General features: G+C 37.9%; 1 protein-coding gene across 1 annotated transcript; it reads right to left on the minus strand.

Annotated features, from left to right (window-relative positions):
• Positions 1 to 15,850: 15,850 nt before the first annotated feature.
• Positions 15,851 to 19,612, minus strand: cbln4 (cerebellin 4 precursor). The gene is made up of 3 exons (XM_038721895.1): positions 19,007 to 19,612; positions 17,550 to 17,666; positions 15,851 to 16,447 (listed from the first exon to the last, which is right to left on the minus strand). The coding sequence occupies exons 1-3, from the start codon at positions 19,271 to 19,273 to the stop codon at positions 16,250 to 16,252; spliced, it is 582 nt and encodes a 193-aa protein (XP_038577823.1). The 5' UTR covers positions 19,274 to 19,612; the 3' UTR covers positions 15,851 to 16,249.
• Between the last annotated feature and the right edge of the window lie 7,005 nt (positions 19,613 to 26,617).

Consider the following 26,617-nt stretch of genomic DNA (forward strand, 5'->3'; position numbering starts at 1 on the left):
TTTAACTCCACAAAAATAAGTCAAATACATTTTGCTGTAGTTACATGTAAATACAGCAAAGGTAGACCTGACTCCATTTTGAGTGATCCCTTTTCATTAGGGCAAAGATGTTTATTCAGCCTGTAAGGGAATCTGTGACTTTGATGTCTGTCAAGTTCCACTGCAACATCACCTAAATAAATGAGTCACAGCTAGAAGTCTAGGTGATATGCTTTTTGGCTATATTACACTGAAAACATGATTTCAGATGTTCTGGGGTGAGTTTTAAAAAGAAAGTGTAATTATCCCAAACAAGCAAAAATATCCTTACAGTTTCCAGCTGCTGCATTTCAGTATATCCAGCAAGGTGAGATTTTGCCGTTTCTTTACACTATAAAACTTTAGGGTTTATGGGAAAGGCTGTTTTCACTGTGAGAAACCCAAACTGCCACACACTAACCCGGTCTACCATTTTTGCAGGAAACGTGATTGCTACCTGGATAATATTCACAGGCAACATTTTTGCAAGTGAGGTGAGGTGAGCAGGGTGAATGCTGGTTGCACAAAGTGTGAGTGAAACAGAGTTTTTTTGTTTCTTGTTCCACTTGAGAGGATGATAACGAGTCATATTTAGTTTGCATGTGTACTGTGGATTCTTATTGTTTCGTGGGCCTCTTCTCGGCATGTAAATGTCAGCACTGTGTCAGATTGAGAGGATTGTGCCCACAGCAGGGTGTTCGGAGCACAGCATTATATTTATTCTGTCAACAATGTAATATAATGACACAGCTATATGTAGTGATCGCATATTGAAAATGAGTTTTAATGGTAACACAAGACTTATACATCAGAGACTGGGGTTCACATCCAAACACAGGACAAGTTAGGATTATGCAACAAAAGCACCTTTAGAGTTCAAGAAATATTGTGATTTCAGTTAAGCGTTATGAAAGTGAATCTGCCTCGTGTTCCAAGTCAGCGTCTCAAACCTTACCCAAGTGCTGTGAGTGCCTAAACATAACCATGAAAACATGAATCATGCTTTAGTTGCTACAAGTGGATAGTGTATTACAAGAGCTGATATTGTAGGAAAACACTGTCAGTGAACATTTTGCAAACATGTTCTGTGTGAATATTTTACAGCTTAAAATACATACAAACATTACATTCATTATAAATGTAATTACGTTCCAACCTAATGAGGAAACATTTCTCACCATACATGTGTATAGTTGCAAATTAGTATGATATAAATATATGTGGCATATTTAGTTTACATGTGATTGTGAAATGATTTGTTTGTGACAAAACAAGAAACAAAACATTCCTCACAATAAGAAAGACAGTATCACTTGTTTCAGAAAGTGGCCAAAATACAACATGTGTTTATAATAAAATAAAGCAATAAAGCTCCTTCTGATTCTGATTCTGATTCTGTTCAAGTGAAAAAGCCCTAGGTATTGTCACCGGAGCAAAGGAGGGAGTCAGGTGATGTTGTTATAGAGTGACAAAGTAGGAAGGTGGTTGGTGTGAATGTGTGGGTCATGTGTGCTATTTGTTTCCTGTTTCCATCTTGTTTTTTGTAAGCATGACCATGATCGTTCCCTAACCTTGACTGCCCACTAACTTTAACAACCTACTTATTTAACCCAAACTACATTATGGTTAAGATTAGGGAAAGATCATGGTTAGGGTTAGTAAAAGCACAAACTGTAATTTTGCACGTCTGTGTCAGAATGAGAATCACTTTTACGTGTACATATATGACATATTTGACTCTGGTCTTACATTGCTCTCAATGTACATAAACACAACAAACAGGATAACAAGCTAAACACACAAACTACAGTGTACAGTACATATATACACACAAACATTAACAAGAAACAACAACATTTGTAGACAGCAAGACAACAGTGTAGTGAAGAGAGATCCAGAGAAACTCTGGTTTGTTGCATGTACATGGACTACCCTGACCTCTACACCCTTACTTTCCACTTAAAACATAAAGCACACACTACTTTCTGAGTTGGCACTGAATGTTGGTTTTGGACATACATTGGGAGAAACATCCAATATGAACACAGGATCCTGGCCTCGATCGCAGGATGTAAAACCATGTACCATAACACCACAACACTAAAGTAAATAATGTACAACTCAGTGCTTAATTTGTTCCGGGCACCTCTAAAGTGCGCTCCATCGCTGCAGTGCCCTTCTACACAAATAATCTAATGGATTTCCTTATTTACTATTTTATTTGGTAGCTAAAAATGGTTTCTTTTTGCTCTTTAAAACAATGTGCAGGTACGCCATGCGTTTTAAATCGCCTAATTAATTATTTGATCATAAATTATTAATTAATTATTTTCAGCAGGCGGCACATTGCACGCGCTCCGGCACCTAATAATTTACAAATTAAGCACAGGTACAACTCTAATAAGATTTTTAAAATTTCTTTCTTTATAATTCACTCCATTGGAGTCGACCAACACATAATGACACTGAAAAGTACAAGTACAAGAATGAATCGTGTGATTTGTATGAAATTATGCAGTTACTTAAGATTTGATCACTGCAATCAGCTGAAGTTGAACAAGTGGTCTAAGTGTTAGTAAAAGTGCTGAATGTGTCAGTACACTCTCAGCTCATTATAGTCAAGGACCTCATGCAGACACAAGTCAACACGCTGCTATTAGGTTTGTGACACCAAGTTGAAACACACTTACAGGGCGTTTTTTTTTTCACATTTTAGCTCATTAAAGCTCTTTAAAACGCAGATTTCATTCAAGGGGAAATATGTCTCATTTGTGCAAATCAGCGCTGCTATTTATCAGTGACGTATAGCACTGTACATGGAGGAAGAAGAGCGGGAATCACTAGCTAAATCTCCACCTGGGTATATGGGTTTAGATGGTTATTATCAGCTTTTAAAGAAAACACATCAAACTCTTCTCAGCTGCACCCTTTTCTTCAGCACTGGGGAAGTCTTAAAGGTCATTGGTTGATGCTACTGCTATTTGCTCATATATCCATCATCGAGACTGTCTGTATTTTGGTCTGTCTTTTCATGATGGGAGATGTTTTATATATTCAACTGCTTCACAACTCACATGCTTATTGTCCATCAAAGCCACTAATGCACTTTTGATATGAGTCATTCTTGAGCTGCCATGCCAGTAAGTAGTCATACCCCCCTTCCTTGCTTCTGGGATGGATGACAAGACAATGGCAATTCATCTTCATCACGCCGTCTGCATTACCATTAACGAGCAGCTCTTTTCCTTACATAATGCAGCTCATCTCACTCAGAAATGCATTCAAAGAAAAAGCACAATATCCTGAGAGCTGGGCACGTCATTTGTGGTTAATATCATCAAGACATCAAGGAAGACTCGAGTGGAAGATGGCTGGATGGTTTTTACAGAAATCCTCCACATACCTGTTTATTTATGAAATTTTCTGCTAAATCGTGTTATTAAAAAAAGATTTCAAAATAAAATTTCAAAATAACCTATATGCAGTGAAGTCTATACAATGAGCTCATTTCTCATGTGTAAAATGTAATAATACAACATAGAATATTGATTTATTCTATGGGGAAAGCCTTCTGTGGCTGCTTCACTCCCACTCTATTTCAGATGCCTTACAGTGTGCCAGCACAATAAGTACACAACCTGGAATTTAAAAGATTTTTTCTATTTGTTATGGTTTTTCTTTGCATTTTAATGGGCATTTTTAATATGGGATCTAACTGAGACGAATGCAGCATCTGTCATGTGTCAGGAATGTATTTGTACACTTTTGTGAAAAAGCTGAATTATAAACAAATCACTGGAAGATAATATATTGCTTCAGTGTTCTGTATATGCTGTTCTCACTGACCAGGTCAATTTCTCTATTATCATACAAACTCTCCTTCTGCAGACATAAATATCTGCCGTTTTAGAAACTCCACCTGGAATTGATAGATACAGTGTGATTTAGTCCTTCCCTTCCTGCCTTTCTCTTTCTGAAAAAGGCTTTGCTAGAAATATCTAGTTTCCTCTCCCCAGCACTCACTCCCTCTGGATACTGACAGCTGCCTGAATTACAAAGGTAACAATGTGAGTAATGAACCAACTGAAATCTCATCATATAGAGCGACTTTGAGTTACCGTGAGCAGCCCCTCTGACCCTAACCCCAGCTTCTGAGCCTCGCCAAATGAGCTTTTCATTTACTATTCAGAAATCAGAATGAGGCATGTTGCAGGCACAGAGGTGCTCTGAAGAACTGCACTGCATGCAAACGTGGTTTTGCAATCCGTAAGCCCAACAAATCAGCAATTCTGTTCCAAGCTTATTTGCATACAGTACTCGCGTATTCTGCATATGTGCGTGGCGTGAAAGTACAAATTTCACAGCATCCCTGTCTGCTGCTCATGACATTGTTTGGAACTCAATTTAAACTTAAACTGGCTATTTGTGTTGATGCATATTTTTTCTGGATTTCTGTGAAGTAAACATGTTATTATTTAATGGCCAATACTTTGATACTAGGTAATGTATAATGCACCGGCATTAAAGATCAAGTTGATTAGAGTTGTCTGGAAGATAAAAACACCATTAAAATTTGACTTTGATTTGAAATACCACAATTTAAGGTAGCAGGTGCCCTGAAAAATACCAAAGAGAATAGATATCAACATGAAATATAATATTATTTGTAGTTGTAGTCCAAGTGGAAATCATTTAATTGACAATCCTATGATGAGAAGACTAAAATTTAAACCTACTCAAAACTAGTGGAAATGCAAGTGAAATGTGCTTGAAACTTGATCAAATATTAAATGGAATATCCTGATACACAGAATTTACAAAGCTCTGCTTGGAACAGCCACTGAAGCTTCAAAACATTTCCAGTAATGTATAGTACAGCCCACACAGGAGGGAGCACGATAAAGATGGTATATGAAGTTGTACTTGATATCATGGATCTGAAATCCGACAACTGGTCTCCAAAATATTCTGACTCTAGTCTAGTCTAATCTTAACTCTCAAGGAGATAAATATTTAAAACATTCAAACCTGCAATAAATAATGTTTTGGCCACTTGGGGCAGCAAAACAATCTGCAAGCACGACAAGAAACTTGTATGTAACATATTAGGTGCGTTTGACTTCATGTGGCGCTGCGCAGCACTGACTTTAACATGATGCATGCTGGACTTAAAATAAGGCATGCTGATTGGAAATTGTGTCAAATATTCGCCGGCACTGCAAAACGTCACCAAGTCACATGACATTAAAACCTCGCAGGAGCAAGGTGGCTGCTGGCGCCAAGTTCGGCGGCCGCAGTTGCTTCTCTCCGGCTGCACCAAGTTGGAACCACACTATTGCCTTGTCTCCTGGCATTTTTCAGATCAGTCATTGATCTCAGCTCACAGTAAGTTGATGCAGGTAGAATGTGTCCGACTTGACGGCACCGTTTTTATACCCCGCCCCTGCATTCACCTGCAGCTCATGTTAGACTATCAAGTCAGCGAAAGTTAGCCGCAGTCATCTCGAACGCACCTAGCATCACCTTTTAAGATGGTGAATTTGTTAGCAAACAGTTGCTTATTTACACATCCAACAGAACAACATTATTATTAATTTGGAGTTATGTTTCTGGCCACTTGATGAATTGGGTCGACTGTGGCTCTGTGTCCTCGGGCAAGACACTGGCCCCCCAATTGCTCCCAGTGGTTGGCCAGCACTCTGCGTGGTAGCTTGCTGCAATCGGTGTGTGCATGACTGGGTGAACGAGCAGTAAAAGTGCTACATAAATGTAGCCATTTACCAATTTACCAGTTATGATCAATACTCCACCTTTCAACTTTGGTTTTGGTCTCCACTCTGGGGGGAAATATCTGCTCATTATCTTACGTTCACTAGCTAGTTGCTATGGTTGTATATCTGCCGTTGGGCAAAGTACAATTGTATACAATACAATTTACAGCAGGGGTTTTCAAAGTGTGAGGCGGGTCTGCCTAGGAGGGCTCCAAACAGGTTTAGGGGAGGCTCAGTGAATGGAAGTGAAACAATATTACATTATTATTATTAGTTATCAAAAGGAGATCACATAGAATTGCCTATATGTGTGAGAGTTCAGAGATATAGTAGTTTTGGGGATAATTAATAATAATAAATTAAATGCCTTAGGACAGACCTTTTTTAAAACTATTTGGTGTAGTCAGAAGTTACAGTATGTCAAACAGCAATATTAGGCTATTTTGGCTAAAATGTTGAGTGTCTATGGGATCAAGTAAACTAAAGATGTGGTGGGGGGGTGCCATTTCCCAAGCTTTGTCTGAGGGGAGGCCACAGTCTCAGACTTTGAAAACCTCTGCAGCCTGTTGCACCAGCGATACGTAAGTTCTACCTTAAGTTAGGGTGCAAAATCCACACTAAACAATACGTTGAAACTAGTTAGTTTGAGACTTAAGCTGTGTTGATGTTTGGTTGCACCACCGAGACGTAAGGTCCAAACCTTCTAGGCTAGGCGAGAAGGTTTACTATGAGTGGCTAGTCAATCAATCACTCCACATCAGACATAATTAAACGGTTGAAACGCAGACAAAAATCGTGTAAGTTAGGCCTATAGAAACATCCGACACAACGCAAAGGAGATGCTGAAAAGTTACGGGATTAAAAATACGAGTTTGCTGGCTAAGTGCCTCAATATTACAGACTTTTCTTCTGTGCTGCTGTTATTTACAACCTACCTGAAGACAGCAGTGAGGGTGCCTGCAGCAGGGTGGGTAGTAACTTGTTACAAGTAACACAAATTTGTAAAATAAATAAATAAAAATAAGTCATTGCCTTTTCACGTTCCTTTATTATTTATATTTTTCTCTTTAATCCAATATTTTCTTTGGGCTAGTAATCTACTCTTAATTTTGCTACATTTTCAATTCATAACTTAACCAGTCTGTGATCTGTATTTTGCTTCATTAACCTGAAATGAGCTGTCATCCAGGCTGTGTGTGCTTGGTTACGCAGAAGAGCCCGGTATAATTTGCTCCTCCTGATCCCAGTCACCCCCCCCTTTCAAAACGATGCGACATGACAACCACTTGACTATTTTATGGAGGACTTTACACCTATTAAGGACTAGGTGTAAGATTTAAGTTGTAACTTATGTCTACGTTGGACGTATTTCAGCTGGTGCAACCCTTAAAACGTTAGAAACTTACAAATAGTTGGTGCAACCCAATGCTGGTGTACAGCATTAAAGGTCAGGAGGTAATGATGGTTAAAACCATGAACTATTGTCCTCTATTGACCCATCTTCCCGTGTTTTGTTTGTCTCTTGTTTAATGAAGCAACTTTACTCCAGTCAGGTATCCTACAGGTTGATAACATAACAGCAGCTGCGTGGCAGCCCGTCTTTACTCAACTAAGGAGGAAATCTAAGGCTTCAAATCTCACAAATGGCCTGGCACCCTCTCTTACAATGAATGCTGGAAGGCTGGCTAACACCTGCTGAATGTTTATCACAGAGAAAAAAACCCTGCACTTATTTATTTCAAAACCCCTGCACTTATTTATTTCAAAACATACAATTCTTAAAATGTTTTTCTTTACAACAGGTGGTGAAATACATAGATAGGTGAGTGAATTCTGACTGCAAGGCTGCATAGTGGGAAAACACAATAACTGGAATACCTCCAAAATATAATGCAATCCATCACAATGATGCCTCCAGTCACACAAAGAAGAAGATTATTAGGAATAAACAGTTTTTGTTGTTTTTTAAAACCCTGTCTGCATTGTTGGAGTCAGTCATGCTTGAAGATGTGACCTATAGAGAAAACAACTACCACTATGTCAACATAAGAACAATAAACACATATCATGACTGAGGTCACCCACGATACTGCAATGTTCTTTGTCTTATCAAACAATAGGAGGGATGAAGGACATTAAGTGTAACTTTTAGTAAAGGACAAAAATATTTTAATTGACTAAACCATGTCCCCCTTAGTTCTTGTTGTGACACATGTCAAGCTTTCTATTGTAGACATGGCGTGGGAAGCATGTTTAACAGAATAGATGGAATTTTCTGTATTTTGGTGCTTTTTAACAGGTGGGGTGATACTTTTATCTTGTCAGACTAGAATGAAAAATATTAGGGAATGAATGTTTCAACAAGTTACTTATTTTATGCAATAAACACTTGTGCAAAAGTTCACTATCTTCACATTTATAAACCCAATGCCTCAGCTGAAAAACTAAATAAAAAAACAACATTTTTATCACAACTGTCCATGTTCATTTAACTATCTTGACACATTTACTCTCTGAAGGTCGGTTCTACGTTGCAGCAGCTCAATACACTCAAGATAACTACTATTGTGACACATTTATTCTCTGAAGGTCACTTCTGTGATGCAGTAGATTTCTAAATACACAGCATAGATCACATTTGTAAATCGACGAAACGCCGCTTTGTCACCGTCACTGGAGGAGAGTCAGTATGGCTGCCAGAAATTTCATTCTCTAAAACAGTAGCCTAAAGAGTTGTTTATATAGTCAGCATTACATAAATAAGCACATAAAACACTGAATTATTGCATTAATTATTTTCAGAAAATGTCCCAAAAAAACCCACACTGTTTGTTTGAGGGATTACCAAGCCCCTGGATGGGATTATTAGAACAAGTGTCGGCTGGACAGTGCTCTACAGGACAGTCGCTACCTAGATCTGTTGCAAAGATATTAAAAGTATGAAGTGAGTGCATTTGCAATTGTAGATGAACGAAAATACCCCAGAGGGTTTGTTAGATAGCGATAGCACATCTCAACCGTTAACCGGACAGTAATGCTGCTGTCAGTCAGTATAGAGACACTGTAACAAAATAAAGAAGGCTACAAGTAACAGGCTAACACAATAGGAACATTTAGTTAAATGCCATTTACTATCTATAGTTAGCTAATGATATGCTGTTTGCAAACACTATCAACTTATGTTAGATAAGATAAACACGTTGTTTAGTATATTCCTTACATAGAGCCCTATGCACACCGTTTCAGTCAACATGTGCTTGTTTGTAAGTCAGGACATAGGTCATTTGACTTTAACTTGTAGTTTGATTAGGTTTAGGCAATAAAACACCTCCTTATGTGGATTTTCTTGCTCATTATACTATCTCACCTGACTTCCTCCTTTGCTACTGTCATACAACACTGGAGGTCACGGCCCAAGATTTTCTTGCAGCTTACATCAAAGTTTTAGATATATATTGTAAAGCTAAGAGAGCAGCAGCGAGTTGCACAGTACTAATGCAGTTTTCAACTTCACAAGCTCTGCAAAACCACTGTGTAATACAACACATGCTCATGTATTTGTTCTGTTTTTTAAATAGGGTATTGTGGACATCTTTTAAAACACCTGGGATGTTTTTTTTCTTTTTGGAGAAGCCTCATGTTTTGTTTTACTTGGGGTAATGCTGAGCTATAATTCAGTTCAGGGGTTATGTGTCCCACCGGATGCAATCAAAGTGAAGGGTGCTCTGCATATCTCAATCGAAGTGCTGGAAACAATCTGCGCAAAGTGCTACACTGTTTAGGGACAATATATTCAATCACACCTCGATATTCTCCTCTGAAATGCCAGAAGAAAGGTCAGAATTAAGTTTGAAATACAACAAAGCACACCTGCCATAATATAGCTTTTAGGACAGTAGGAATTTGTGTCACTAAAAAGCTCTTTTCTGCAGCAGAGTTTGTTCCCACAGCAATACAACCATAAAACCACAGAGTGTAAAGTTCTCTGGATGACCTTCTGTTTATAAAGACGAGAGATATGCTTAAAGTGATCTTTTTTATCTTGTAAACAGTCAATCTGACAGCCTGAACACACAGGAACAAATCAAGCTGCAGTGACAGATAATCTCCCAGCAAATGATTTTAGGATCAGATTCATTAACAGAGGGTATTATTTCTTTTTCAAGATATAACACAGACATCACAGGACAGGATTCAACACATGTACCGCCACTTTAATTCCAAAGAAATACAACATGTTAGATAAAAGGCCATTAGAAACCTCTGTTCATCCATTAATGGTACAATTGTACAATTACTAATGACATGGATTGCATGTCTTTTTTAATTCAAAATGTTTGACACGTTTGTTATTCATGGAAGTGTAGCACCACAGCATACCCTGCACTAACCCACATGACTGGTTAGCTTATTGAGTTGGGACCATGAAATGACATACTTTTATATAGATTTGTGTATGTAGTAATTATATCTGAACAATTAATAATTAATTAATAAAGATCACAGGCATAGAATTAACAGTGGTGATACAATTTCATGGATAACCAGCAGTGTTATACACCGTCAGTTCATCCTGCTTGCTCTGAACTTGCCATCTGACTGTGAACGGGTTTGGAGTTTTTTAGTATTTACCAATGCCCAAAATATGCTTCTGATGATTTCCATTGAACATGATCATTCAATATGTCAGTGTCCACATAATTTGGGAATCACAACATAAACTGTAAACATTTCATGTTCACTTCATATTTACACCATTCTATTCATTTGAAATACTGCTTGATCTTTCTGCCCCAAGTCAATTAGGGAAAGGAAAGCTGCACAAAGGAAAAATCAACTCATAAACAACTTTACTCATATTTAAGGCTTTTTGTACTATGATGAAATCAGATATCTCTGGTGTGGACATAATTGCACTGTTTCACTTTCTACAAAGGCTAAGCTTGAGTACTCACACAGTAAAGTCTGAAATGATTTAGGAAATTTCACAGAGCCCCACCTGGCTGATTTTCGAAGGAGCCAAAAAATAACAACGTATGAAAGCACAAAAGCTGAAAAGTAGGACTTTTAAAAAATGCTATGGTGTTAAAATGTCTGAAAAAGTGCATGCAAATGCAAACCAACTTCTTTCAAGACCTTGCTTCAGCATCACCTTCTTTCAACACAGTGATATTTCCTTAATAATCATTTCACAAATGAAACTGTACCAGGAAGATGATTTATTAAAATGTAGATTCAGCTGCACCCAGTGAATCCTCAGCTATCCTAAACTGATTTTACAGTTTCTCATTTGCCTTTTACAACATCCCAAATTCAAAATATATTTAGAATACATGAAATGATATATTAAGTTTTTGTCGTGATTTGATTTTTTCCCCACAAAAATTTTAAAAAATTAACATTAAATGTTTGTTACAGTGTCGGTGATTGTTTCTGTATCACCAAATGGCATGTACTTCCTATGGCGATGTTTTTCTCCTGAAAGTGGAGGAAAGGAAAGATACTGTACTCTATGTGGAAAATTGCAATGTATAATACATAATAAGTTAAAAAAAAAACATGGCAAAGCATGTGAAATTAACTTGGTCAAACAGTAAAGTTATGCACAGATGTAGCAGCATTTAAAAAAGAAGGAGAAACTATAATACAATATATATATATACAACTACAGGAGACCAACACAAACCAAACATAAGACAAAGACGAAGAAACACAAACTGCCATCATTGCAGCAAAAATGGAGACTGACAATACTGGATCCATTTCAACTCTTTGCAGCTGAAAATTATGAGTTCTACAATAACAGATATTTATTCCTATCAAGCCCCTCTCTGTTGTGGACTAAATAAATTATACATACAACATACTGTAGATCACTGAAAATGAGGACATAAGATGCAACTCATCCAGGATAAGAGTCTACATGTGCAACACAAAAATTCTAACTTTTTGCAACCTCAGTGTTTGTGTATAAGTATCATGTTTATATATCACATACTGGCAGCTATGGAGGCTGAAGTGTACTTTATTGCTCATTAATTTATACGTTTAAATAGCAATTTATTAAAACAATTTTAAATGATCATTAATGACATTGGTAGTCAATGAATAATTAACACATTAATTCATCAGAAAATGTTAAATGGTAGTAGTTTTATTTACTAATGTGTATTAGTTTTGTCTCATTAAATTAAAGAAATTAAGCAGATTTTTATATGATGACTGGCCAATGAAAACCACCAAAAGCTGATTTTTCTTTTTAGAAAAATCACTTTCTAGACACATTTTTTAAAAATATAATCATGATTTTGTGAAGTGTCTTTGAGTATCATGAAAAATGCTCTAAATAAAATGTATTATTATCATTAATAGCCAGAATTTTGTTAATACATTAATTAATTGGAAGATTTAATGGATGAAACTAACCCATAGGTTTATATTAGCATCATTTAAATACATAATTAAGTAAAAATATGATTACCTACAAAAACTTTAATCATTTCAGCGGCACAGTCCAGCTTCCATAGTCATTTTGAGTCAAACAATGGAAGCATCCACAAATGTAAGGTAATGTAGACCCGAAAAATATAGATTGTTTCAGGTTAGCAAAATAAATACACAGTGTCATAAAAAATAGCACAGTGATTCAATAAAAAATGTTTTTGTACTCTAACCTTAAACAGAGCTCTCTCAGTGAATATGTTTACTATATCAGTGAGAAAATCTTCAGCCCTGGTTCCTTGAGCAACGGTGGGCATGAAGTGTTGCAACTGTAGCTGTAAACCTTCAGTAGGTTTTTTGAGCTGCATGCTGTTTTCATTCTTAACTTTGCCTCTTTATTCACACCAGAAAGCTAAAAAATCACTTCCATCAAACTAGTGATGCCAAGGGCAACTTATCAATCACTGACAAAAATATGTCAGCAAAGAACAGGTAGCAACAGAAATTTGATCGGTGAGAGTGAACGCTCGAAACACTTTGAAGAGGTTCAACCTGATGAGTGTGCAGATTATTATTTCAGGGTGAAATAATGATTTAAATAAGCTCTCCAGAAAAGCCTCAGCAAGCTATTAGGTTGATTTTAACAATGCAGCAGCACAGTGCACCAGCAGCACACACTGCAGTAAGGCAGACTGTAATTCTGCTGCAGACAGGAAGAGGAGAGCCATCAACTGCAAGCGCACATTGAGCTCAAGAGCAACAATTAAGGAGTTTATTAATTCATCAGTTATCCCAGGCTGCCCAGTAGAAGCTATTTATGCTCACCAACTGTGACAGGAATCTGTCTATTATCAGCATGTTAACCAATTATGGTTCTCAGATGCCCATTAAACTTTATTAAGGCCCATAAACCACAAGTTGGCTTGTGCAAAGTCTATTATAAATACACAGGTAGAAATTACATTTATATGCTACTAATTTTCAACAGCAAATACATTTTGGGAGAAACGTAATGCCTGCTATTTTATTTTTTAATTTAACATAATGAGAAAATGTTTTTAATTAACATGTCGGAAAAGGCACAAAATGTTCAATGGCAATGTATTTTATTTATTTCCCTACAATATCCGCTTGTACTGTAGCAATTAAAGCATTATTAACACGTTTTATGGTAATGATTAGGTACTCGCAACACTTAAGGTCAGGGGAAAATCATGTAAATCATCATCATCAAAACCATAGTATTTCCCTGACCTTAAACCTGCAAAAACAGATTTTTTTGGCCACTTGGGAGCAGCTGAAACAAGCTGTAAGAACTGGCATATTATCACCTTTTAAGTTGATTTGGCTTACTGTGTTGCTCATTTACCAGCAAATACAAAGCAACATTAGCACTGAGTTGTGTTTGTGTCCAACTGATGAATGAAACTCCAATATTTAGTTTTCTGTTAAGTCTCCTTTTAGATCTGTTTTGGCCTCCACTACTAACTACTCCACTAGGGGAGAGCCGGGACGATTGAAACGTGTGACGAATGAAGCACAGCGATTTTCTCGGAGCCCAGACAAGTCTGATATGCCAAACTATCTCAGCACATACAGTCCACAGTACTTAACAGAACCGGGAAAAATCAGGTGGATACGTCACACTTTCATGGAGTTATACAAAAGAAGCTGTTTTCAATCACGGAAAGTAAATTCACTCAAGCGATAATTTTTTTGAATGATGAGTTGTGTTTATGTATACCATGTGCTATGGTCATGATCATATGAAAGATTAGTTAGTACTTTAACACATCCTGAAGTTTTAAATGTCAAAGTTTTACAGTTTAGAAGCTAGTGAAGTTTAAACGTCAAGAGTCACGCAGCCATTCTACCTTATTTAGATACAGCGGGAGGGGGAGCAGAGTCCACTAGGCTGCAGGCTGGACCACCAGGATGCTCACAGTCAAATAACAGGGTCTTCACAGCAGACCAGGAAAACAGGCAGCCAATATCTAATCCAAATGTGCATTAGCTATTAGATTTTCTAGTTAGCTAGCTAAGTTATATTTATACTATTTTTTTATTAAGAAAAAGAACATTATGAGTTTGCAATTACGTATTAAGAAGGGCAGTGTCAAGCTTTCTAAATAAAAACAAGAATAACATCCATCCATCCATCCATCCATCGTCAACCGCTTATCCTGCGTACATGGTCGCGGGGAAGAATAACATAAACTCTTTAAATGGATATCGTTGTGTTTCTTCCGTTCCACCCCTGTGTTTAGTCCGTCCCGCAAAGTAGGGACGAATGAAACGATGCGCACCTTTCCTTCAAAGTGAAATTATACTGAAGTCGTTCCACATTTTAACAAGATAACACCTGGTATTGATACGAAACACATGTGAGTTGTTGACAACAACAAATGATTTCTGTCTGTAATGTTATATTTTAAAATGACGTATATCTGAAAAGTGTTTCATTCGTCCCGGCTCTCCCCTACTAACTGTTCGACTGTGTTCACCAACTAGTCACTAACACTCTCTTTCTGCCCTTGGGTGGCTTGGAAGGTAGCGTTCAGCGAGTTTATCTAAGCCTTTTTGCTGAAAAGAGCTGCCTGTTGTAGCTGAAAACAGCGCTAATGAGAGCGGTGAGAGTGAACCAAAACCCAAAAGTTCACAGAAGCAATGAACTGAAAGAACCAAACACTGTATAGATCTGAAGGAAACTGTGTTGGGTGATAATTCTCCATGGGTTCATCACTACAAGCAACACTTTTCACATACAAGTAGTCATGTGATCAATTGTTAATATAAAATTATTGATTACGGCTGTTTTAACCAAAGAGGTTTTCTGTTGCCTAAACTTAACCATACACAGGACTAATGCTAATGTCAGTCTCTAGGGTCACAGTCCAGTACGAAAAGTGTTTGAAAATAACACTGCCACTAATCTAGGCAAGCTTTACGTTTCCCTCAAAATGTATTTGGCAAAACAAATTGGTGGTATTTGAAAGGAATTTCTAGGGGACAGGGTTGAGAGGTAAGGTAAATTGACCACTATAATTCATCAAAAGTAAAATATCAGTATCAGCAATGAGCCTAAGTGGTCAAAACTATGATAAAATCTGACCTCTGATTATGGAGGGACACAATGAGCCACTGGAGACCCATCCCTTATGAGCAAGACCTTTAGACTGAAAGAGAAGACTACAAGTATTAGTCATTTGTGAATGTTTTGCATCTCTTTGTGGTCAGGTTTTGTGTTTCTTTGTAGTTATTTGATGTCTCTGGTGGTCATTTGTGTCTCAATAGTCTTTTATTGACTTTGTGGTCATTTGCCATCTCTTTGTGGTAATTCTGTGTGTCTCTGTGGTCATTTTGTGTCTCTTTGTAGTCATTTTGACCAACATGTCAGGGGGCCCCTGGATCCCCTTTTTTTAATAATCAAATTCAAATAAATTTGGTCCATCAAGCAATTTCCACAAACATTTTTTGGTAATCAGTGACCTGCATCACTATTATCCCTCTCATTTGACCAGCTCTTTGATTGGAACAATTAGCTCCATAGAAGACATCCCCCAATCCATAGCGATGTGAATACTTGGGTGATGACAAATCACACAAGTAACACAAGCATATAGAGTTTCCAAAAGGCAGATGTACTTGAATGCAACAATTGCCATGAAAAAAAATCAGTATGCTAAATATATTCCGACTAGTCAAAGTTTGAAAAGTACTTTTGGGATGTTTTAGCGTTCCTCTCTGAGGCTGCTTGAGTGAAAGGAACATACAGTAGCGATAGGGAACATTTCAAGTCTCTTTCATCTGGACAGGAACTCAGCACTTCCAGAGAATGTGAACGATTTCCAAAGCCTTATTTCCTCTCTCTGTTTTGATCCATTTCCATCTATCATCTTTCAACCGTTTGGCAGGATCCAACAGACACAGCAGCAATGTTTTGATTATACAGTGACAACACATTATGAAGAAGTCAGTGAGCTTACAATCTTCTTTTCGTTTTTTTCGGAGGTTTTTTTTTACAGAGGGAACACAAGAAAGCCAGAAAATGTTGAGTATTGCCATCCACCAACTAGATTTCCCTTCTCCAGCTTTAGGTAGACCTTGTCCTCTTTTTCTAGATAGAGCAGAACTCCATTGGTGGCTGCCTCACGAGTTACATCTTTGTCACCCGCAAAGGCAGAGATGACTGGTTTTCCATTCAACATCAAGTTCACCTGGACAACAGAAATAACAATTAGAAACACTAAGGGAATAGAATTTTTTAAGTTTTGGCACACTTTACATCAGGTAAAAAAGGAAGGTGTTTCAGGTTCAGTCTACTTCTTACAATGAAGCATTTATTCTCATTCATGTTTTATGCAAACAGAGGGAAAGTGGTCAAGAAAATCCAACAGCCATTTTTTCATCAATAACTTTACACCTTTATATCAAGGGACTGTACATAAATTATTTCTCTTCTTTTTACTGAACGGAGTGAAGTCTGACATCGTTGGAAGATCAGGGGAAGCTATTTGAATTGTTTCTCGACCCAGATTTATGTTATATTACTATAATAATAATAATAATAATAATAATAATAATAATATACTTTATTTATATAGCACTTTCAAAACAATGATGCAACAATATGCTTTTACAAACTTTAAAGGCGGAGCTTATTTAGTGAGCCAAACTACTTTTTGTAGGACTATGTTGAGATCATCTTTTACCTTTACCTTTGTATCTTTACTCCTTTATTGCATCATGTGTTTTTGTGTGTGTCTTGTTATTTGTGCAAATAAAGTCATTTCAAACAAAATTAAATCAGTTCATATTAAAATTAAATAAAATTCGCCAAATAGAAGCAGTGAATGAAACAGAAAAAGATACCCAAATTACAGTAAAAGAAGTTATAATAAGCCTTTATGCTTTGTCATTTAGTTATTAATTATAGTTGTATCAATATCTTTATATTACTTTCAGATATTGGGGGGAGTTCTGCATTTTTTTTTCTAAGCGGATGGTCCAAAATATTAATAATGCTGTGGAGGGTTCCATCCATCCATCCATCCATCCATCCATCGTCAACCGCTTATCCTGCATACAGGTTCGCGGGGTGGCTGGAGCCAATCCCAGCTGACATTGGGCGAAAGGCGGGGTACACCCTGGACAGGGCACTGGAGGGTTGTTCTTATGTAAGCATAAAGTTCAGCCCCCCTCCCCACACCAATAATTTTCACACAGTCCCTAAATAAGACAATTTGTCCCAATCCAATACTAAAACTGCTTTACAACTGAATCAATAGCACAACTCAGAGAAGGAAACAAAAGTGATACCTGTATGGTTTGGCTCTGGTACACTTTAATGACATGGAAGTTAAAACTGTAGATTCCTTTTCTTGGGGACAAAAATACTGATTCAAATGTGAAGTAGTTTCCTATGTTCACAAGAACCTATGAGAGATGAAGAAAAAAGACACATTGTGACAAAGGTGTTTACATAGCCAGCACTTCAACAAAGGCTTTGATTTCAATGGGGTTTAGGATTAAATATGTACAGGACTCACTGTTGCAGCTACCAGTCTCGCCCCTGCTCAGACCCAAACTGAGTGCGACACACTTCAACAAATAATAATTCAACCTTTCTTCTCAATGGACCTAAACCCAGCATTTCACTTTCCAACTCCACAAGAAATCAAAATGTTGCTTGATGACAATTTAATCTCATTAGTAGCTTTTAGACAAACAGACAAAAAGACAGACAAATTCCACTTAGGGGCAAAGACAGAATATTTCTTCCTCACTTTATGTGCCTGAAAAGAATCAGAAGCCTTCTTCATATTACTTCTTTAAGTGACACATGCAGAATAACCTAATACATATCAGAGTGTTTGGGTGAGTGAATAAATATTTTTTTCTTATCTTAACTTGTTAAAAATTACCCTGAATATCACCTAATGCTGTCTCAGGAGTGTCACTAAAAGGTTTTAAGTGCCCTACAGTCATATTAAACATATGGTATATACATTAATACAGAAAATGACCTTCTTTGGATCATGGTAGATGGAGGCAGCAGAAGCTCCTCTCAGTACCTGCAGAGTCTTGACAGACACTTGAATCCCACCTGTTAGAGACACTACTGCAGGCTCAGCCAGGACCTTTGACAAATGTTGCTTTCATAGCAACAGCATGCACGTGATCCACACCAATCAGATCACTTGCGGCGTGTTATGACGGCAAAATATCACGTTATGTAATTGGAATGAGAGGCCAGAGGATCCTGTTGGAGTGGTATTGTTGCAAAAACCTTACACTGCCCACCGCTGTATGACTAATCAAATTTTTGTTATTTGTGCTTGCTTGATTTGTTTGGGTGTACTACGAAGGTTAGAGTGTGCGCGCGTGTACAAGCCCGAGCGTGCGCGTGTAGCTTGAGGCAAACTGACGAATGCTTGTGCAGGCTCTGCAGGATGCCCGCTCGCAAACATAATCCAGCACTTTCAAACCTGCCTGCGTGTGATATGTGCACTTGTACAGAATCCACTTGCCAACTGCAACTAGCCTCCAACTAAACTCCGGGGTGCAGCTACACTTAACTGTAATGACACTTCTATGTTTTGCATGACAAGTCAAAACTAAGCCAAAGGAGGATGGTTTATCACAAAAACAAATGACTAAAACTGACTAGAAAAGACCAAGTGTCAGATTTTGGCTTGAGAAGATGTGTGAAGAAAGTGCCATTAAAAGCGTATTTAACCACTTTTTGACATTATTATTACAAAAATCGTCTTAACCTGGTCGAAGTAGATAATTCTCGTTTTGTTGCTCATCTCCGACGGCTCATGGTTGTTGCTCCGGACTGCAGAGAAAGCCACCTTGGAGTTTGCGGCGCGCACTGAGATGCCGAGAGGAGAGGACGAAGCCTTCCAGTCCGTGGTCGGGTTAGAGTCGCAGACCACGAGGCATTTTCCCTCCAGGACGATAGGTTCCGTGTCATTCTGAGCTCTCGCCACCTCAGCGATCACAGTCCAGCTGAGCATCAGTAAGAGGGAGTTCACCATGGCTCTCTCTCTCTATGACAGCTGTGGCAGCGCCGATTGGAAAAGAGAGACCGTCTCCTGCACCACACAAGTTTCCGAGTCCCTCCGCTGGTCTCCCCCGCCGCAGACGCGTCTGACGCTGAGAAATTCTCTTATTGGATCCAGATATGTGCAATATCCAAGTGAGACATCAAGAAAAAAAAGAATCCGTATTAAGTCTAAACCTTCTTTTGCAAACACAGAAATCACCGACTGTTGTCTATGCGTCTCATTTTCAGACTTTATTTAAAGCAGGTGGATGAGACAAAAGTAGACAGTGTTGAGTGTTTTAGAGAAGACTGTTCCGATCTGAGAGGCGAATCGGTGGATAAATCGTCCATAGCCCTCACCCCCACTTCCGAATAACGCGTCTGGCAACAGCTGTTCCCCGCAGTGATGTGCTGCGTGTGTGCGCGCCCAGCCATCCACTTTACGCACGCACATGTGGTAGAAGTTATGATTAACTGCCCCTGCGTAATTTGCTAAAAGCTTATATTTCAATAATTCTCTATATTCTCTCTAATTCCAAGTAGCTTCTAACTTAAATAGACTGTAGCCTACATTCATTAATTGGCTGTGTGTGTTAATGATACTGAAAAGACACACTGAATATACAATTCTAACTCCTTTTCTGGGATCTAACACATCCATAAAATAATTATCTCCAAACAAATTTCTGATGATTTTCCCCCCAGTTTTCAAAGAGTGTATAGAACTGAAAATCCCTTAGAGCAAGAGTTTCACTTTTTCTAGAACTGCCAGAACTCCCTGTCCTCTGGCTGTATAGGTTTCACTGAAATGCAGTGACTCATCATAATCTCATTGCACAGGTGGGCTAAAATCTTCCAGGTTTGACTTCCACAGAAGTCAGTGATGGGACCTTTAGTCTTCATATGGTTGTCTTGGTAACAGCATCCCCGAATTCAGTGCTGTCTTCCAACTGCAGCAAAAGTTCAGCGGTAGCTACAGCTTGTCTCACTGTAACCTGGGTGGCAAAAACTTTTCCACCTAGTTAAAAAGACCTTCACTTTCAATTTCATTAATCTCACCTATAATTTCCCCTGGTGATCTGGAAAGCAATAAAAATCTAATATGTCAGTGTTTCACTCTAACATTACAGGTAATGGGATCTTGGATTTGATGCATTTATCACTCAGCATCAACCATTGTAAGATAAATGTGTCTGTCACCTTATGCAACATTAAATCAACAAGTCACCTAAAGTGTCCTGTGAGAATATTGACAAGAGATTAGAGATGTGAGCACATCACCTCTGTCCTTGTGTCAGTACAGGCTCCCCATAAAACAGCAGATCAATTTTAACAACCTTCCTCTGACTTACAAAGTGCTACATGATCTGGCACCCTCAGCTTTTAGCCCACTGCAGCTTTTAAAAAATCTACTAGATAGATAGATAGATAGATAGATAGATAGATAGATAGATAGATAGATAGATAGATAGATAGATAGATAGATAGATAGATAGATAGAATAAAGTGTGCTTTCTGCTATTAAACTAAAATAAGCCTGAATCCTGAAAAGCACATTTGTTGTTGGGGAATCATTTGCTTTCTCATTAAATCCATGCTTAGAAATGCAGCCTTTTGATCTTTGTGGCTGAACAACAACAGATCATTCGGTTTCACTGTTGAAAGTGATAAAATGGTAGGATTCTAAACAGTAAACAACCAAAGTGGATCTGAACCCTGACACAAATCAGCCCGTGCCAATACACAGTGTGCTGAAAATTGTTTCACATATTAACGTTTAAAAACAGGAACATGTTGAGAGGATGCAGTCAAGTATACAGCTTGTCATCAACAGATTTCAGGTGGTCAGTAAAAGCAGTGCCATTTTTATATATTTGGAGTTGCTGCCAACATAATGGAAAATATCACAGCAGATTAAAATTTGCACAGTTCAACATTATTTTAAAAATACAAAAGAAGGTTGTCACACAATCTGTCTGTTGTATATATAATATATCCATTAATAATCTAATTACTAATCTAATATTTGTTGTTTGGATTTGAGGCTTTTAGATCCCTTGAAAGCAACAGCACAAACCCGACTTTGTCAGACACTGTGTTGTTTGGCATCAGTCTATCTGTAAATGAAAGACAATCTGAGGATATCACAACTCCAACCTGAATAGCTGCCATTTTGTGAGATTTGTGTCATCACCTGGCTCTGACAAATGGTTTAGTGCCTAATGTTGTGCATGTCAATATGTTTCCATGGCAATAGACTTTTCAGAGCTGAGAGGCGATGGCTTGATATGTGCCAAGAAAGACTTCCTTGGATTTTACACAAAAAAACAATGTTTTCTAACTTTTATTTGAACAGGACTGCCTTTTCATTTTTCACCATTGGAAATACACTTTTCTCAATACTGGGAAAATACTTTTTCAAATGTCTTCACTCAGGGGGCGTCCATAACGTTTTATAATTGCATGGTTTCTCTTCCAGGCACAGGGTGGTTTACAGCCCATCCCAGGATGGTGTCAAATTTCCTTCTACCTTACTCTCCATTCCTCAACCCCATAGAGGATTTGTTATTTTCCTCATTTGGGTGAAAAATGTAAGACCACCAGCCACATGATCAGATGTCTCTCTTGGACACAATAATGTCTGGACATGCAGAAGATTTCCTGGGATGGATCAGACATGCAAAAAGATAATTTCCCAGGTGTAAGAAAGGACATTGTGGCCAAGTGCAGAGGACAGGCCTGCCTGTGTTGACTAGCACTGGTATTTTTATCTGTAGGCCCAGCTGTCCTATACAAGTAAATATGTTTTTGCATTGCATTACTGGAGTTTTGTTTCATGTTGTGCACTTGGAATTACTCTGTGTAAAAAAATCTGAATCAGAATCAGAATACTTTATTGATCCCCGAGGGGAAATTCTTTGGATGACGAACGAGGGAGCAACTGTAAGAGGTTGCATTCCCGTTGGCGCATGCGCACTACACATGGCAAAACAACGCAAAACAATAAAGACCAGTGAAGAATATTGCATAATGTTTTATTAATCTCTGTGACATATACTGTAAGGTAGCAAAATCCATGCAATAAAGAAGTGACATCATTGTTACAATGGAATCATAGTAATGACAAATGTATAGATAAATAAAAGTGACTTTGAAGACAATAGTGATATTGGAACGGTACCTGTTGTCTTTTCTTTGGACATTGAATATTGAGTGACAAAGTGTTGCTGTTCAGTTCTGGTAAAAGAGTTGATTGATTGATCTATTAACATCCACCAAAGTTAGAAGCTACAATGAATACTGCATACATACAAGCAATAACAACAACAAAGAAAACCTAAAAGCAGCAGGGACGTAACATACCAAAGACATGCACAACACATCATGTTTCTGATCAGTGCAATAAAGGGAGCAAAAATGCCATAAACCAAGCTGGAAAACTGCATCCTGTCTGCTTGCCATTACACATTAGTAACAGCACACTGATCATCTTGAATTTGTTGCTTCAGAGCTCCACGACAACCTACTAGAGTGCTTTAAAGGTAGACTTGAGTTCAAGAGGGTAGTTTAGATTCAAACAAAATGGCAGCTGCAAATGCAGTTATTCAAATCCTGCAAAGCCATCTTGCCCTTGAGGACAGTCCAGATGTCCGCTGGTTTATATGCTGAGATCAAATAAAATACATTTATGCACTATAAATATTATACAAAATGTCCGCATTCAACAATAAAGCAAGATATATTCAGCAATGTGCACATGCAAAAGAAGGGGAAAGGGTCTGAAGGGAGCCACTTTAAAGGGGCATTATGGAGTTTTCAGCGGCCACTAGCGGGTTCTAAGATTGCTACCAGGCGTGTGCACGTACGCGTGCTCACTTGAACTAATGAGCGAAACACAACCACTTTCATACAGAAATCCCACAGTAAACACAGAAACACCAGCATGCAGGCTGTCGCTTTTCTCCAGACATGTTCAGGCTCTGTTACTTCAATGTTCCCGGCAGAGTGACAGCGGCTTTAGACAGGCAGGGAGAACAGACAGAGCTGGAAACTCAGGTAACCTCCCACTGCAACGTTACAGTAATATTTTATCAGCTGCAGGTTGAACTAATCCTTGCTCATTACATGATAACGTTACATTTACTGCATTTAGCCGACTGCTAGCTCGCTGCTTTCAGTAAGTTTCTTTAACATCTGTGTATCTTTCACCGGGAGCTTAGCAATGTCAGTACAGCTAAATCTTTCTTATATTCTTAAACCTGCCACGTTTGCTTGGCACAAAAACACAAAACCTGTTTGACAATAAAGCTGATTCTGATGAAAAACAATAACTACACTATACTCTATATTATTATATCTACTATGTTTGATGTCAAACAGGAAACATATGATACCACCAGTGCTACTGAGCTTATTGGCAGTGCAATCCACAGTAGACACTGATGAACTTAGTTCTGAATAAAAAGATTGATAAAGTGATTATGACCAAAGCTTGAATCTTTATTAACAGCCAGACAAGAGATTAAGAGACTAAAACTACTGTATACACTGGAGGAGTAGAAACTGGAGAGCCTGGTGTGGTAGTAAGCACGATGGTACTGCTCTCCACTTCAGTAGGCACAGGTAGACCTATGAGGGAGATTAACACGGAAAATAAGTAAGTAAGTTGACATGTTCATACACTGGGTGTTCCTAGAGGTGAATAACTGTTACGTTATTGTTGATGTAGCCTAAACTTACCAGCACTGTCAGCTTCTTGGATGAAACCAATGATGGAGGTAGAGGTGGAGGCTGATGGACCTGCAATGAAATAAAAAAAAATTAAAAATTGACTGAACTGAAATGGCTGACTTGTGTTATTAGATGTGGAGGATCTTACAATTCAAAACAATCTGCCAGAGTTTGATGCTGTCTCCTTTTAAAAAGTGACTTTAGATAAGATGTCTTTTCAACACTGGCAGCTTTGGAGGAGGCTCCATGATGTCAATGTTCTCAACAATCATATATTATAGATAACATGAAAGACATTGAAATGCCATGCGCAGGATGAAAGGGTTGTTGCTCTGTGTCATCATCATTCATCATGTCCATACAGAGTGACGTGATCCCTTAATAACACAACTACACAAGTTCAGAATAATATAATATGAGGCTTCAATGGTCTAGTCTGAGTTCGAAAATCATCTGTTTTGTCCAAAAATTTTTTAGTACTAAATCAGTTCTGTTTCACATTCTGGTGGTCGCATGTAGGCTTGCTGTTGGGACAAAACTCAATATAAGAATCCAATATAAAAATCCAAGATCACTAACATATTGATTTTTGAATAGTTGGCTGGGAATGTTTTAGAGGTTAACAAGATACAAGACATAAAATCTTAAAATACTGAACCTTAATAAATTAGACTCACCACATAGTATAGATAGTACAGAGTTCTGTGCCTATTGTCATAAATCAACATAGTCATCATGGTCAAGACAGAGCACCAGAAAAGTTTATTTGGTGATAATCCTTATTTCTCACCAATATTTTAGCAGTATTATGTACAGCAACAGTTGTGAGCTGTTTTTTCAAAATGCATTCCTACTTGGGCATCTAGTGGGTCACCTCTCTGTGATCTCTTTACGAATATATTTGCAGCTTGTCAGATTGAACATATGGACAGCAGGGGATGGTGGAAATACATGAACTTATGAACCTATGCCTTATCTACCTTATCTATACCATACACCAGCAATTAAGGTGTGCAAAATTAAAAAAAGTGGTAAAAAAATGGTATAAATAGATGGGAATTGATTGGTACAGCAGCCGAATGATTTCATAATTTATTATCCCTTCTTCACTATTTGGAGTAAGCGATTCTAATCCAATACAAGTCTTTTTGTCAAATTCAGTGAATATCTCCTCACTGTCCGCCAGCTGTACTTTCTGTGTGCGCACTGAAAAAAAGTCAGCCCATGCCCTGTAAATAGGCAACAAACAAAGTGGCCCACACTGCCACTCCACACTATTCCAGCCATTACAGCCATGATTTGTGTGTCAGGTATTGTTAATTGACTTGCTGATATAATTCAGCTTACTTTCTAGTTCACCAAGACATGCTGTTGTTGTGATGTTAGCTGTAGCTAATGTTAGTTACATTACTTGCTGTGTCGTTGTTCGCGCTATGGTGTGGGATTTCTCCAGAATCAATTCACTTTTAAATACTGTAGTAATTTATGTTACGATTGTGCTTGGTGCTGCATATAATTGAACCCTCTGAAGTATTTGTTTTCATACATTTAATTATCCATACAATGACAAAGTAAAGGTTATTTAAAAATACATATATTAGTATGCACTATCTGCATATTTGTAAATTGAACAATGTAGATTCATATTTCATATTTAGTGTACAGACACAACAATGGTATTGATCTTTTTGATCAGCTGACAAGAAAGCCAATAAGCTTATTTCCCAGAATGAATAACTATTCTATCAAGTCAAATCCAAAATCCAAGTCCAATTACTAAAAAGTGGTACAGCTACTTTTAAAATATCTGAATACTTCTTCCACCATTGTACAAATCTGTCATGATGTGTCTTATATGGCAAACGTTCTCCAGTTCTATAGTATCTGTGCAGTACAGAATTTACCAAGTTAGAAGCCCATGATTATAGATGTTATAATCTCTCATTCACTTTTTCACTGGGATGATTCCTAAATTGTTTTGGGGGAATTTAAATGGTTGCTCATTTTTGCTGGAGATGCAGTGAAAAAAACTTATGGTAGCAGCAGCATAGACCTCCAAGGTCAAGCTACTCAAGGTCAAGACTTTTTATCTTATTCGCTGTAACTTATTTTGATTGAACAATTATGTTAGGGTGTAAATGCTGTGCAAAATCTCTCCTTTTAGGTAATATCACAACAGTCTTTGTCTTTCAGTCTGTGTCTTTGGTATGAAAAATGTACTGGAAAAATCAACTGGCAGTTATAAAAATTCCTTGGATACGACCTTGTTTTCCTTAGTGGTAGTGACGGCTGTGCTCCTTGGGGTCCTTGTGCTGAGAGCTACTTCACCATTGAAAACACATAGTAGTATTTCAAGCACTGATGTGTCACAGTGTCAAGCTGTGTGAAGTTCAGTAATTTAATGATTAGAAAACCGGTTAAAGCTAAAATCCTTGCATGGGTTGCTGTGCGTGAACAGCAATCTACCTACCTAAAAAAATACTAAAACTGCTTATCAGATAGCAAACAAATAACATGAATATTTTACCTGCTCCCTCCAGTAATGATTTCCTTTTAAACAAATGCAGTGTTGGGGACTCGGATCGTTTGATCATCTGAAAGGGAC

Source organism: Micropterus salmoides, unplaced genomic scaffold, assembly GCF_014851395.1.
Source record: "Micropterus salmoides isolate LMB-PRFRI ecotype aquatic unplaced genomic scaffold, ASM1485139v1 Ms_hic_scaffold_16, whole genome shotgun sequence".
Lineage (NCBI taxonomy): Eukaryota > Metazoa > Chordata > Actinopteri > Centrarchiformes > Centrarchidae > Micropterus > Micropterus salmoides.